The 14627-nt window shown below is 43.9% G+C and overlaps 1 protein-coding gene across 4 annotated transcripts in view; it reads left to right on the top strand.

Moving 5' to 3' along the window:
* Window positions 1-14627, top strand: part of LOC124605597 (proton-coupled amino acid transporter-like protein CG1139) — a 211792-nt gene that overhangs the window by 168532 nt on the left and 28633 nt on the right. For all 4 annotated transcript variants that reach the window (XM_047137389.1, XM_047137385.1, XM_047137388.1 and 1 more), the window contains one exon: window positions 11454-11575. In XM_047137389.1, the coding sequence (XP_046993345.1) occupies window positions 11454-11575 (122 nt within the window). The remainder of the gene's footprint in view (window positions 1-11453; window positions 11576-14627) is intronic.

Genomic DNA, 14627 nt, shown 5'->3' with positions numbered 1-14627 from the left:
CAAAAGCCAACTTACGATGTTTCAAGAACCAGCATCAAGCGAAGGATTTAGATACATTCGTCAGCTCCCAACACGGCACTCTCATCGCGACCGAGAAGATAAAATTAGGCTTATTAAGTGCACAAAGAACAATCTTTCTTCACGCAATGCACACCTTATTGGAACAGGAAGAGTCTCAAACGTATGTCGAAGTATTAAGTACCCTCTTCCGTGCACTTTATACTGCTTTGCAGAATATGTATGTTGACGTAGACGTAGACGGGAAGATAGAATGTTTTCCGCCAGGTATAGAGATGAAGTTTTTTAATGTTTTTAAGTGGAATTTTGTTTCACATTCGATTGCAACATACCGCGCAATAACGTAAGTCAGGGGCCAATTTTATTTGTGAAATAGTTTTATTCATTAAGTAGTTGCATGTGCCATTCAAATTTGCAAAAATCGAATGCCTTACTCCCATAAAAGATTTGCTTTAGGCAGTTAGTCACCGATTAAAATTCATCCAGAGTTGGTGAACCTTCGTATATCCATCTTCCGACAGGTCGAAGGACGCCACCGGTTACAATGTTTTTATTTCAGTCTGAATGAGTCATTCAGCTGAATTTAAAAGTCTTGCTTTAATAGGTGTTGACTTCTTCGCAACTACCCACCATCTTCACGTGCCTCTAAGATGAACTGGGATTTAATGAGGATAACCGGATAACCCCCATAATACACCTCGATATAAGACGTAAATCAAATCGACGCCTGCGAAGATGAATTCCTACCTTCCTGTTTAGGATGTTGAAAGCACCAGCACGTCAACAAGTGTGCTGGTAGGCAGTACTGTTTGGAGTAGATGGATCAAATTTAAACTATACAGCTTTGGGGCACGCGAGCTTAGCTTCTCATATACAGGATGTTCAAAAAAAAGTGTCAAATAACTTGAGAGGTGGTAGTACTTATCGAAACAAGAAAAATAAATCCAACAAACACGGGTCCGGAAACTCGTTCTTTCCACGATACAGAAGTGTTTACAGGAAGGGTGCGTTACGCTTGTGTGCGGATATTTTTCATATTAGCACAATCGTGGTATTGGCGCTCCGTCAAATGTGTCGGCAGGATATTGTGATGTCTTACTCACAGTATTCTACCTACCTTTAGGTGGCCTGCAGTCAGATGTGTGGTTCAAGTCGTATCGTAGGCTACGTTAGTTTTCGTCGTGTTTATGTGCGTCATTGTGCACTGCTGTCAACCCTGGGCACGTATCATGGTGTTTTACTTTCTTTCAAACGCGGATTCACTTCGTGTTTACTATGGTTCAAATGGCTCTGAGCACTATGCGACTTAACTTCTGAGGTCATCAGTCGCCTAGAACTTAGAACTAATGAAACCTAACTAACCTAAGGATATCACACAGATCCATTCGAACCGGCGGCCGTACCGGTCGCTCGGTTCCAGAATGTAGCGCCTAGAACCGCACGGCCACTCCGGCCGGCTACTATGGTTCCGCCCGCATCTCGTGGTCGTGCGGTAGCGTTCTCGCTTCCCACGCCCGAGTTCCCGGGTTCGATTCCCGGCGGGGTCAGGGATTTTATCTGCCTCGTGATGGCTGGATGTTGTGTGATGTCCTTAGGTTAGTTAGGTTTAAGTAGTTCTAAGTTCTAGGGGACTGATGACCATAGATGTTAAGTCCCATAGTGCTCAGAGCCATTTTTTTTTTACTATGGTTCCGCTGTTTGTACACACAGATGGTGTAGTACATTTACATTTTCTCTCTTCCACCTGTTGTTAGCAAGGGAAGCCTAGTAATCACAAGTGAAATGGTGGATATGATGTTGTGCTGCGGTTTAACAAATGGACGTAGCCTGCGAGCCTGTGCCCTCTACGCCGAAAAATATCCACAGCACTGAACACCCTCTGATAAGCTATTCGGCAGACTTTTCCAGCGTCTGAAGGACACAGGTGCCCTTGCACCTCAGAAGACTGTCAGTCCTCACGCCTAAAGTGAAGGAGCGTGTTCGCTGGAAGAACCACCTGGGACTTGTGTGCGACGATTAGCAGCAGCGGAACGCGTGTCTCACTCTCTTATCTGGGAGGAGGGGGGGGGGGGAGTGTACCTCATAAACAACTGCACAATTGCTGTACCCATATCATCTGCAGGGCATTAAGGCCTTAAGACCACAGGATCATCACGTTCTGTCAATAGCTGTTGCAGAAGTGTGCGAAACATCCACAGTTCACACCCGAGATTTCATTTACCGACGAGGTAGGTTTCGGAATAGATGGTGTTACGAATTTACATAACCAGCATGTATGGGCAGATGTAAACCAGGAGCAAATCAGGAAAGAGGGCAGCACACTGATTCTCATTCAAAGTAAGGGCAGGCGATAGGTTAGTAGGGCCGTACGTGCTTTCACAATGGTTAACGGGGGCGCATAATCTGGACTTTGTCATTAATGTATTGCCTACCTTGCCGGAGGCTGTGCCACTGCAGCAAGGAATACAAATGTGGTTCATGCGTGATTTCGCACTAGCACACTTGCGTCACAACGTGCGCGAACATCTGACGCTGACATTTCAGGACCGCTGGATTGGTCGAGGGGCGGGAGGGGGGGGGGGGGTTGGAGGGGCATCCCCTGACCTGCTCGTTCCCCAAACCTCAATCCCCTAGAATTTTGGTTATTGGAACACTTGAATGAATTGGTCTACGCCACGCCAATCAACGATGTGCGGACACTACAGGGTCGCATCTTCATGCCAGCGGGTACAACAACAACCTGGTGTACTTCAAAGGCAGCGTCATTCACTACGCCGGAGAGCAAAAGGGTGCATTGTCATGAATGGACACCGCGTTGAACAGCTCCGTAAACATAAGGCCGTTGCAGCATCCCAGAATATGGAAGGTAATAGGAATATAAAAAAAGGGAGGAAGGTTTATCTGTTTAACAAGAGTAATAGAGGGCAGATTTCAGACTACCTAACAGATCGAAACGAAAATTTCTGTTCCGACACTGACAATGTTGAGTGTTTATGGAAAAAGTCCAAGGCAATCGTAAAATGCGTTTTAGACAGGTACGTGCCGAGTAAAACTGTGAGGGACGGGAAAAACCCACCGTGGTCCAACAACAAAGGTAGGAAACTACTGCGAAAGCAAAGAGAGCTTCACTGCAAGTTTAAACGGAGCCAAAACCTCTCAGACCAACAGAAGCTAAACGATGTCAAAGTTAGCGTAAGGAGGGCTATGCGTGAAGCGTTCAGTGAATTCGAAAGTAAAATTCTATGTACTGACTTGACAGAAAATCCTAGGAAGTTCTGGTCTTACGTTAAATCAGTAAGTGGTTCGAAACAGCATACCCAGACACTCCGGGATGATGATGGCATTGAAACAGAGGATGACACGCGTAAAGCTGAAATACTAAACACCTTTTTCCAAAGCTGTTTCACGAAGGAAGACCGCACTGCAGTTCCTTCTCTAAATCCTCGCACAAACGAAGAAATGGCTGACATCCAAATAAGTGTCCAAGGAACAGAAAAGCAACTGGAATCACTCAACAGAGGAAAGTCCACTGGACCTGACGGGATACCAATTCGATTCTACACAGAGTACGCGAAAGAACTTGCCCCCCTTCTAACAGCTGTGTACCGCAAGTCTCTAGAGGAGCGGAAGGTTCCAAATGATTGGAAAAGAGCACAGGTAGTCCCAGTTTTCAAGAAGGGTCGTCGAGCAGATGCGCAAAACTATAGACCTATATCTCTGACATCGATCTATTGTAGAATTTTAGAACATGTTTTTTGCTCGAGTATCATGTCGTTTTTGGAAACCCAGAATCTACTCTGTAGGAATCAACATGGATTCCGGAAACAGCGATCGTGTGAGACCCAACTCGCTTTATTTGTTCATGAGACCCAGAAAATATTAGAAACAGGCTCCCAGGTAGATGCTATTTTCCTTGACTTCCGGAAGGCGTTCGATACAGTTCCGCGCTGTTGCTTGATAAACAAAGTAAGAGCCTACGGAATATCAGACCAGCTATGTGGCTGGGTTGAAGAATTTTTAGCAAACAGAACACAGCATGTTGTTATCAATGGAGAGACGTCTACAGACGTTAAAGTAACCTATGGCGTGCCACAGGGGAGTGTTATGGGACCATTACTTTTCACAATATATATAAATGACCTAGTAGATAGTGTCGGAAGTTCCAAGCGGCTTTTCGCGGATGATGCTGTAGTATACAGAGAAGTTGCAGCATTAGAAAATTGTAGCGAAATGCAGGAAGATCTGCAGCGGATAGGCACTTGGTGCAGGGAGTGGCAACTGCCCCTTAACATAGACAAATGTAATGTATTGCGAATATATAGAAAGAAGGATCCTTTATTGTATGATTACATGATAGCGGAACAAACACTGATAGCAGTTACTTCTGTAAAATATCTGGGAGTATGCGTGCGGAACGATTTGAAGTGGAATGATAATATAAAATTAACTGTTGGTAAGGCGGGTACCAGGTAGAGATTCATTGGGAGAGTGCTTAGAAAATGTAGTCCATCAACAAAGGAGGTGGCTTACAAAACACTCGTTCGACCTATACTTGAGTATTGCTCATCAGTGTGGGATCCGTAACAGATCGGGTTGACGGAGGAGATAGAGTAGATCCAAAGAAGAGCGGCGCGTTTCGTCACAGGGTTATTTGGTAACCGTGATAGCGTTACGGAGATGTTTAGCAAACTCAAGTGGCAGACTCTGCAAGAGAGGCGCTCTGCATCGCGGTGTAGCTTGCCCCTACTTATGCCTCCCTAGGAGATCACGAATGTAAAATTAGAGAGATTCGAGCGCGCACGGAGGCTTTCAGACAGTCGTTCTTCCCGCGAACCATACGCGACTGGAACAGAAAAGGGAGGTAATGACAAAAAATGGTTCAAATGGCTCTGAGCACTATGGGACTCAACTGCTGTGGTCATCAGTCCCCTAGAACTTAGAACTACTTAAACCTAACTAACCTAAGGACATCACACACATCCATGCCCGAGGCTAGATTCGAACCTGCGACCGTAGCAGTCGCACGGTTCCGGACTGCGCGCCTAGAACCGCGAGACCACCGCGGCCGGCGAGGTAATGACAGTGGCACGTAAAGTGCCCTCCGCCACACACCGTTGGGTGGCTTGCGGAGTATAAATGTAGATGTAGATGTAGAAACACATGTTTATCGCAGAAAGTATGCTTTTCCGGACCTGTGTATGTTTATGGGACCTATCTCAGAATGTAAGCATTTACCGACCCAGGTTTATTGGACATCTCAGAAAGTATGCATTTCCGGATTCATGATCATTTAACTTAATTTTCTTGTTTCGATGAGTACCACCACCTCTCAAGTATTCGGAAGAAGAATTGATTTCAGTTATTTTTTATTCCCGTGTTTTTTGACAACAGCACTTTTAATTATTGTTTTTGAACATCTTTTCAGTTAAATATATTACTGAATTATGAACTGCCAAAGGCAGAATCAGCTGGTCACGGATTGTGCAAATGGTAGAGGAATAAGTTAAAGTTGATATTATTCATCAGGTATTTGATACAGCAAGCTTGTATATCATCATTACAAAGCGAGAAGTGTGCGTGTGCTACAACTCACAGCCGCTCCCCTTACGGTCCTCGCTCTTACTGCAACAACTAGAAAGCGCTCTTTTACGATTAGACTAAAGCTGCTTCAGTATGCGCTGTTGTATTATTCAGTGGTACTCGTGTTCCAAGCACAAAGGCGTTTATGAAAAGCCACCTCTATTCCCTTAATGCGCCAAGTACCTGCTACTAGCGCGATAAGATTTAGATACCGCGGACAATGCACAGTCGCGTTCGCGGAATGAATGTCTTAACACGCTTTTCATGTCAAACATTGTGATAAGGTGTAGATGGCGCCTTACGCAACGCGGGAGCGAGCTGCCGACTCATGACAGTTTGCACGTTAATCGCGGAGGATCAGTAGCTGGCGAATTGTGAGATACGCGGAGATAGGGGGGCCAATCAGCAAGATAGTTATTCATCAACGATATATCGACATTTGTTTAGTCTAATCAAACACTCGTACTGTATTCTCATTGACAGCAGGAATTTCACTTCTTCTCGCGTGCATTCTCAGATAGGCAGCAATCTGTTAATAGTTCGCGTGATAACGCAGTACATACTCCGTCCATGATGATAACGAATTCAATGGGACATTAAATCCTTATCTTCCGTTCGGTTTCTTTGGTGGATATTCTAACTTGTACAAACGAATTAACGGGCTGACTTTGTAGGCTTCAGCCTTGCCAGCGTACACTCTTGTAACTAAAGAACTGTTCAACCAGATACATACTTTGCACTAAAGGTTCCAATAATTTCACATACTGTCATGGTACTATAAGCTATCATCTTGTAACGTCTGTCTTCATAATCTAATATTGAGATTTCTACAGGTAGCTTATAAGGAGGCATATTGTTTATTTGCAAGATTTTATGTTTTTAATCACACATAAAACGTCACGGATGTTAGCATCTCGCTAAAAGTCTTTCTTCGCTATTCTCTCTTAACATCTGTGAGAGAACATCAGTGACTTAATATACTGCCATGAGAAGTCAACGATTAACGGTCGTTATTATGTAACGACACATGGTACTACAATACATGTAACTTTTCAAAGGCGTGTAGGAGAGAAATAGCGTGGTGTTTTAACAATGATTATATTCTGTGCAAATCCAGTGTTATGTGTTATTTCAAATATATCTCGTAAGCCTGGGTGCAGCAACAGTGAGGAAGGGGGAAGGGGAGGGGGTGTTGATTAACGGCCATCATGAGCACTTGCATGTCTCTGAAGCCTCGGTGCTGCATAAGAAATATTAGTTATTGTTTGAAAGGTGGACGTGGTGAAGAAACGACCATTACATGACAATACGGAAAGCAGTTTGGCTATATCAGTACTCCACGATCCAAAAAACTGATTTGCATGTGGTGAAGCCCTGTACATTTTAGTCCAGTTGTTGAAGATGCAGTCAACGACTTCTCGCAGCACGTACAATCTGCTTTGGACCATACAGAGTCCCTCGATCTTTTGTCTAAGCCGACCCCAAAAAGAATGAATTTGTGTAAATTCGAAATGGTGAGAGACTGGAAGTTCACGAAAACAATCGGAACTGTTTGGAGATATTTGAATGGGTGCTATAGAAAATGAAGTGGCAAGTTGATCCGGATATAGAAGCAAGAACAAGAACGTTTCCAATAAGTTTCTTTGAGTTGGTGACGCTATGCGCAGTCCATATGAGATTATTATTACAACATAGAGTGTGACATTGTGCTACGTTCCTCTAACAATAAGTTAAAAATCATTTTTCCCTCTGCTTTAAAGTGATAAACTCGTCACCAAAACAGCTACAAGTAATTTTGATGCGCGGTGTACTTTCGTCGGGCGGTCTCTTCTTTCATCTACGTTGTCTGTCGTCGAATAAGTAATTCGATAGAATCCTATAATATCTAGCTTTGTAAACCACAGCTATTTAAATTTTAGCTAAACACGTTGTAGCTTGATGGTACGTAAATCACCTGTTTAGTTTCTTATAGTCCAATTAGCTAGGAGTTTCTTTCAGTGTTTCAGAGAGACACCCTTGTCTGCATCTTCAGTCGATGGCTGCCTCTTGATCTCGAGGCTGGCTACTGCGTTATTGGCGAGACAGAATGCGAGATCTCTGACAATTTATGTCGCTTATGAGAACAAGGTCAGGCCATTACGACGCCTGACAGGGATACCAAAGTGTAAACATTCAGTCTTACGTATCATTTGCTTGAAACGTGTCCAGAAGAGCGCATATATCATCGTTTTATTACTTGCATCAAAGCTTTTTCAAGACATCTTTTGAATAATTAGTTGGCTGAAACAACACATGTCAGATGCGATGATCATGTGGTCTGGAAAGAATTCATTTTTATTTATATTTTGTCTACTTTTCTATTCATGCTTATCATTTTAGTCGCTCAAAACGTAATACTTACGAGTGTAAAAATCTCGTCTCACTCAATTTCTACTGCGTTTCACTAATGTCGACCGTCACATCTGTAACCGGAGCAGTTTCATACCTCGAGACAGTGAAGATATCGGATGGAACATCCAGCCAAAACTAATATAGCGGCATCGCTTTCTTTGTTCCTAAATTACTACCACTGCGTAAGGAATAAAATAATAAATAATACCACCTATTGAATTTCACAGCTGTCTCGTATTTCAAATCACAATCCTTTAATTTATTGATTCAGTTACCACAATGAATATTAAAATGATTTTATTACCGCACTGCCACGCCTTAAAAAACGACACGAAAATTACAACACACGTTATCAAATTAAACATTAAGGTACGTTGAATACACGTTGAACATTATTAAGAGTGTTGGCTGTGATATACATATAGCAGGAGATTGGAAGATAACAGAGAGAAGTCGAGGTTTGCATCACACCTGCAGAAACACTCTCGATCGTTATAATAATAATGCTGATAACTTCCCTTCCATGTGTTCTATTTGTTTGTGCAAAAGCTTTACTTCGTGCAAACCGAGGCAAATTATTCCCATTTCTTGCCAGTACGGGATATCAAACCGTCTCTGTAAATGTTCCTGTCGGCTGCCGCTCACATTCGAGGGGCGTTCAATAAATGCGGCACATCTTTTTTTTCTCGGCCAGTTTCGGTTGAAAGATGCGGAAGTTGCTGTGGGACATCGAGGATAATTCTCGCTTAAGCCCCTATAGCTTCAGGAAGTTCCAATAGGCCGTGGCGCTATACATAGCCTTCAGAATAATGACCTTAACTGAGGTGCGTTCCAAGCAGAGAGCTGTCCTTGAGATTCATTTGGCTGAGGACCAGAGCATCATAGATATTCGTAAGTGCTTGTAGAATGACTACGGAGACCTGGCAGTGAACAAAAGTATGGCGAGCCGTAGGGCGAGGCGTCTGTCGTCATCGTAATAACGTCCCACAATCTTGTACGACCTCCCCGAGTGCAGGCCGTCCATACACAGCTGTGACTTTTCCAGTGTTGGAACGTCCGGACACTCTTATTCGAGGTGATCGACGGATCACGAACACCTCGCTGCTCAACCGGACGTCTCTGTTGGTAGTGCTGATACACATGTCCACCAGCTGGGTGCTCTAAGGTGTGTACCCGCTAGGTTCCTAGCCGCCTGAGAGAAGACCATACAGAGTAGCGAAGAGACATCTTGCGGAATTGTTTGCGCGTTACGAAGCCGTTCGTGACAATTTTTTGTCGAATATCGTAACAGGCGATGACACACGTGTTCATCACTTCGAAATGGAGCCAAACGCGCAATCCTTGGAGTGGCGCCACACCACCTATCTTTCGAAAAAAAGATTTATAGCTGCATCCTCAGCTGGTAAAAGCATGGTGACAATATTATGGGACTCTAAAGGGGTTATTCTGTTTAGTGAAGTCCCTCAAATCCGAAGTGCACCGTGCTATGCTCAGGAAACTCGAGAAATAACTTTACCTTGCTCGACGCCAGATAAATGCTAACGAACACCTCAATCATTTACAACCGTTCGCTCGACGAAAGATCCGTACCCAAAGACTGGAAAGTTGCACAGGTCACACCAATATTCAAGAAAGGTAGTAAGAGTAATCCACCAAATTACAGGCCCATAACGTTAACGTCGATATGCAGCAGGATTTTGGAACATATATTGTGTTCGAACTTTGTGAATTACCTCGAAGATAACGGCCTATTGACACACAGCCAACATGGGTTTAGAAAACATCCTTCCTGTGAAACACAACTAGCTCTTTATTCCCATGAAGTGTCGAGTGCTATTGACAAGGGATTTCAGATCGATTCCGTATTTCTGGATTTCCGGAAGGCTTTTGACACTGTACCACACAAGCGGCTTGCAGTGAAATTGCGTGCTTATGGAATATCGTCTCAGTTATGTCACTGGATTTGTGATTTCCTGTCAGAGAGCTCACAGTTCGTTGCAACTGACGGAAAGTCATCGAGTAAAACAGAAGTGATTTCTGGTGTTCCCCAACGTAGTGCTATATGCCCTTTGTGGTTCCTTTTCTATATAAACGATTTGGGAGACAATCTGAGCAGCCGTCTTCCGTTGTTTGCAGAGGACGCTGTCGTTTATCGACTAATAAAGTCATCAGAAGCTCAAAACAAACTTCAAAACGATTTAGAAAAGATATCTGAATGGTGCGAAAATTGGCAGTTGACCCTTAATAACGAAAAGGGTGAGGTCATCCATATGAGTGCTAAAAGGAACTCGTTAAACTTCGGTTACACGATAAATCAGTCTAATCTAAAAGCCGTAAATGCAACTAAATATCTAGGTATTACAATTAAGAACAACCTAAATTGGAAGGAACACATGAAAACGTTGTGGGGAAGGCTAGCCAAAGACTGCGTTTTATTGGCAGGACTCTTAGAAAATGTAACAGACCTACTAAGGAGGCTGCCTACACTACGCTTGTCCGTCCTCTTTTAGAATACTGCTGCGCGGTATGGGATCCTTACCAGATAGGACTGACGGAGTATATAGAAAAAGTTCAAATAAAGGCAACACGTTTTCTATAAGTGCGAAATATTTGAGAGAGTGCCACAGAAATGATACTGGATTTGGGCTGTACATCATTAAAAGAAAGGCGTTTTTCGTTGCGACGGAATCTTCTCATGAAATTCCAATCACCAACTTTCTTTCCAAATGCGAAAATACTTTGTTGCCATCGTCCTACATAGAGAGGAACGATCACCACGATAAAATAAGGGAAATCAGAACTCGTACGGAAAGATATAGGTGTTCATTCTTTCCGCGCGCTATACGAGGTTGGAATAATAGAGAATTGTGAAGGTGGTTCGATGAACCCTCTGCCAGACACTTAAATGTGATTTGCAGAGTATCCATGTAGATATAGATGTAGACATCCCCATGAGAAATAAAGGCGTCACACTAATTTGTACACCCGAGAGAAGCTCACAAAACGTCATTGGAATGTTTTTACGCATCCCGGTTCACGCACCATCCAACTTCTATCTTTTCGAAGTAAAGAAGGATGCAGTCCGTAGGAATCAGTGCGCGATTGATGGGGAGGTTATTGCGCAGCAAGGCGTTGGTTCCGACGTCGACCAGTAATGTGATACCATGCGGTCATACAGGATATCCCACTAACGTGGCATAAGTCATTCGCGTTGAACGGAGGTAAAATTGGGTTTTGTAGCCAAGAGAGTGGGGAATAATACGGTGTACTGGAATCCTAAATAAAACCAACTTGCTCGCAGAAGAGAAAAGTGCAGCATTAGTTATTGAACGCTGCTCGTAATATTGTCAGTTAAGTAGCAGTCGAGTGTGGTGAACGTATTTCCACTGGAGCTGGTGGCGGCTTTCTCCCGCGACCTGTCATTGGAGAGGCCTGTCACGGTTGGCCGTTGTCCGTTGTTGCAGGTGAACTGTTCGCAAGTGCTGAGTCAGCGCGTGCGGCAGCCCAGCCTGACTTTCGCCGGGACGGCGGGCCGCGCCTTCGAGACCGGACCGCCCGCCTTGAGGCGGTACTCCAGGGCTGCACAGTAAGTACGAGTATTCTACGCCCACTGTCAGAGGAGCCGAGCGGCTCTCAGGACTCTCATATACGCTGTTGTGTCTGGGTCCTCATCTCATTCAACGAGAATGACTAACTGTAGGCCTATACTTATACACCAATGGTCAGAAAAAAAAAAAAACAGAACACATTGAACGACTAGAAATAGGACGTTCATAAACACAGGACATGTGCATTAGTATATTCTGCAGAAAGGATTATCATTTGAACCATGTCGGCGGGCGTGTTCGAGGTCAACACCGATATCATGACGCTACACCACCTACCGGTGGAATGTGCCTGCGACTATAAACAGAAGGTGGGATTTGAGTAGACGCGCAGGACGTTTCACAGGCGTACGGACGAACCGTACTATCAAATGAATGACTTTGAAAGAGGACGCATTATTGGCATGGGAGAATGCGATACATCCATCCGGGAAATTACTGCTCGGGTGGAACGAACTGTTTCGGCAGTACAACCGGTGTGTGCAGATTGGTTCACGGAGGGCCGCAGACCACGACGAGATGGGTCAGGTCGCATCACCCAGACCACCCCCCGAGAAGATCGACACCTCATCCGAATGGCAGTTCAGGACACATCTGCGTCCTCCTCGCATCTGACGTAACAGTGGAACAGTGTAACACATCGTACACTATCAGGAGTGGCAGTCCGTCGCCGTTTATCAAGGCATGGTTTACGAGCGCGACGTCCACTTCTCCGCCGACATTTGAGGACTTTGCAGAAACATGATAGACGGCAGTGGCATAAGGAGATACGTCACTGGGGACAGGACAGTGTTTTCTGGCGAATCCAAGTATTGTTTGTTTGTAAATCGTGGTGGCCGCATTTTGGTTCGCCGCAGATGAGGGTAGCGGGATCACAGTGACTGCATTGGCACAAGAAATAAAGCACCAACTCAAGACCTTATGACGTGGTGCGCTATTGGGTATAGTCACAAATAACATCTGGTTCGTGTCCGGGACACTCTGACCAGTGCGACTCACGTGAATGACAAATTTCTAAAATTTAACGACTATGAAACCAAATTAACCTACGGTTATCTTAGAAGCTAGATTAAGAAAAGGCTAACCTACGTTTCTTGCATTTGTAGACATGTAGAAAGCTTTTCACAATGTTAACTGGAATATTCTCTTTTAAATTCTAAAGGTGGCAGGGGTAAAATACAGGAAGCGAAAGGCTATTTACAATTTGTACAGAAACCAGACGGCAATTATAAGAGTCGAGGGACATGAAAGGGAAGCAGAGTTGGGAAGGGAGTGAGACAGGGTTGTAGCCTCCCCCCGATGCTATTCAATCTGTGTATTGAGCAAGCAGTGAAGGAAACAAAAGAAAAATTCGAAGTAGGTATTAAAATCCATGGAGAAGAAATAAAAACTTTCAGGTTCGCCGATGACATTGTAATTCTGTCAGAGACAGCAAAGGACTTGGAAGAGCAGTTGAACGGAATGGACAGTGTCTTGAAAGGAGGATATAAGATGATCACCAACAAAAGCAAAACGAGGATAATGTAATGTGGTCGAATTAAGTCGGGTGATGCTGAAGGAATTAGATTAGGAAATGTGACATTTAAAGTACTAAAGGAGTTTTGTTATTTGGGGAGCAAAATAACTGATGATGGTCGAAGTAGAGAGGATATAAAATGTAGAATGGCAATGGCAAGGAAAGCGTTTCTGAAGAAGATAAATTTGTTAACAACGAGTATTGATTTAAGTGTCAGGAAGTCGTTTCTGAAAGTATTTGTATGGAGTGCAGCCATGTATGGAAGTGAAACATGGACGATAAATGGTTTGGGCAAGAAGAGAATAGAAGCTTTCGAAATGTGGTGTTACAGATGAATGCTGAAGATTAGATGGGTAGATCACATAACTGATGAGGAAGTATTGAATAGAATTGGGGAGAAGAGGAGTTTGTGGCACAACTTGACTAGAAGAAGGGATCGGTTGGTAGGACATGTTCTGAGGCGTCAAGGGATCACCTAATTAGTATTGGAGGGAAGCGTGGAGGGTAAAAATCGTAGAGGGAGTCCAAGAGATGAATACACTAAGCAGATTCAAAAGGATGTAGGTTGCAGTAGGTACTGGGAGATGAAGAAGCTTGCACAGGATAGAGTAGCATGGAGAGCTGTATCAAACCAGACTCAGCACTGAAGACCACAACAACAATAACAATCAAATTAGAAGCACTTCTCAAGATGTCGCTTACTTTTCGATAATACTGCGTTCTGGCGATCAGCTTGTTTAGACACTGATAACATATCGAGAGACAGCGCTTTATCTTTCCATCTAGAGGTGCGTAATCGATACCGGGCTTTGTAGCCATACCCGTTTAGAACAACAACGAAACGTCATTTTTCAGCAAGACAATGCAGGACCATATGTTGCTGCATGGACATATGCCTTCTTGGTATCACAGGATGTCAGCATTTTGCCCTGGTCCGCCAGATCACCAGACTTGTCGCGAATCGGAAATGTGTGGGATTTGGTGAAACTACGGGTGCAGCGTTGTGACCCAAAGCTAAGCAGCGCAGATAAACTTGGGACCAAGTGAATGTATCATGGACTGCTTTACCATACGTCGCCATTCGCGCCTTGTACGTATCGATGCCATCACGCATGGAACAAGTTATCAGAGACCAAGGAGGTCCTTGTGCCTACTAGGCAACAGGACACATTCTGAACCGTTGTGACTGACATGATAATCATTTCTGCAGAACACACTGATGTACATGTCCTATAAATATGAACGTCCTATCTCCAGTCGTTCAGAGTGTCATGTTTTTTTCCTGAAATATAAGTGTATTTAAATTTACACATGTCATATAATTTTCATTTGAGGGCTGCGACTGTACTGTACGATTTTTATGAAAATATATACTCTAGAAGTCACTTGTTACTAATATTTTACTAACACGACGCGTTTCGGCAGCGTGCTGCCAATGTAATGTGCTTTCACAGTTACTTTAACTAGCGTCATTTCGTATTCATTACAATGTAAAAGTAACTGCGAATGCACCTTAT

This window comes from Schistocerca americana, chromosome 3, assembly GCF_021461395.2.
Source record: "Schistocerca americana isolate TAMUIC-IGC-003095 chromosome 3, iqSchAmer2.1, whole genome shotgun sequence".
NCBI classification, from domain to species: domain Eukaryota; kingdom Metazoa; phylum Arthropoda; class Insecta; order Orthoptera; family Acrididae; genus Schistocerca; species Schistocerca americana.
This window is presented reverse-complemented; position numbering and strand designations above follow the sequence as displayed.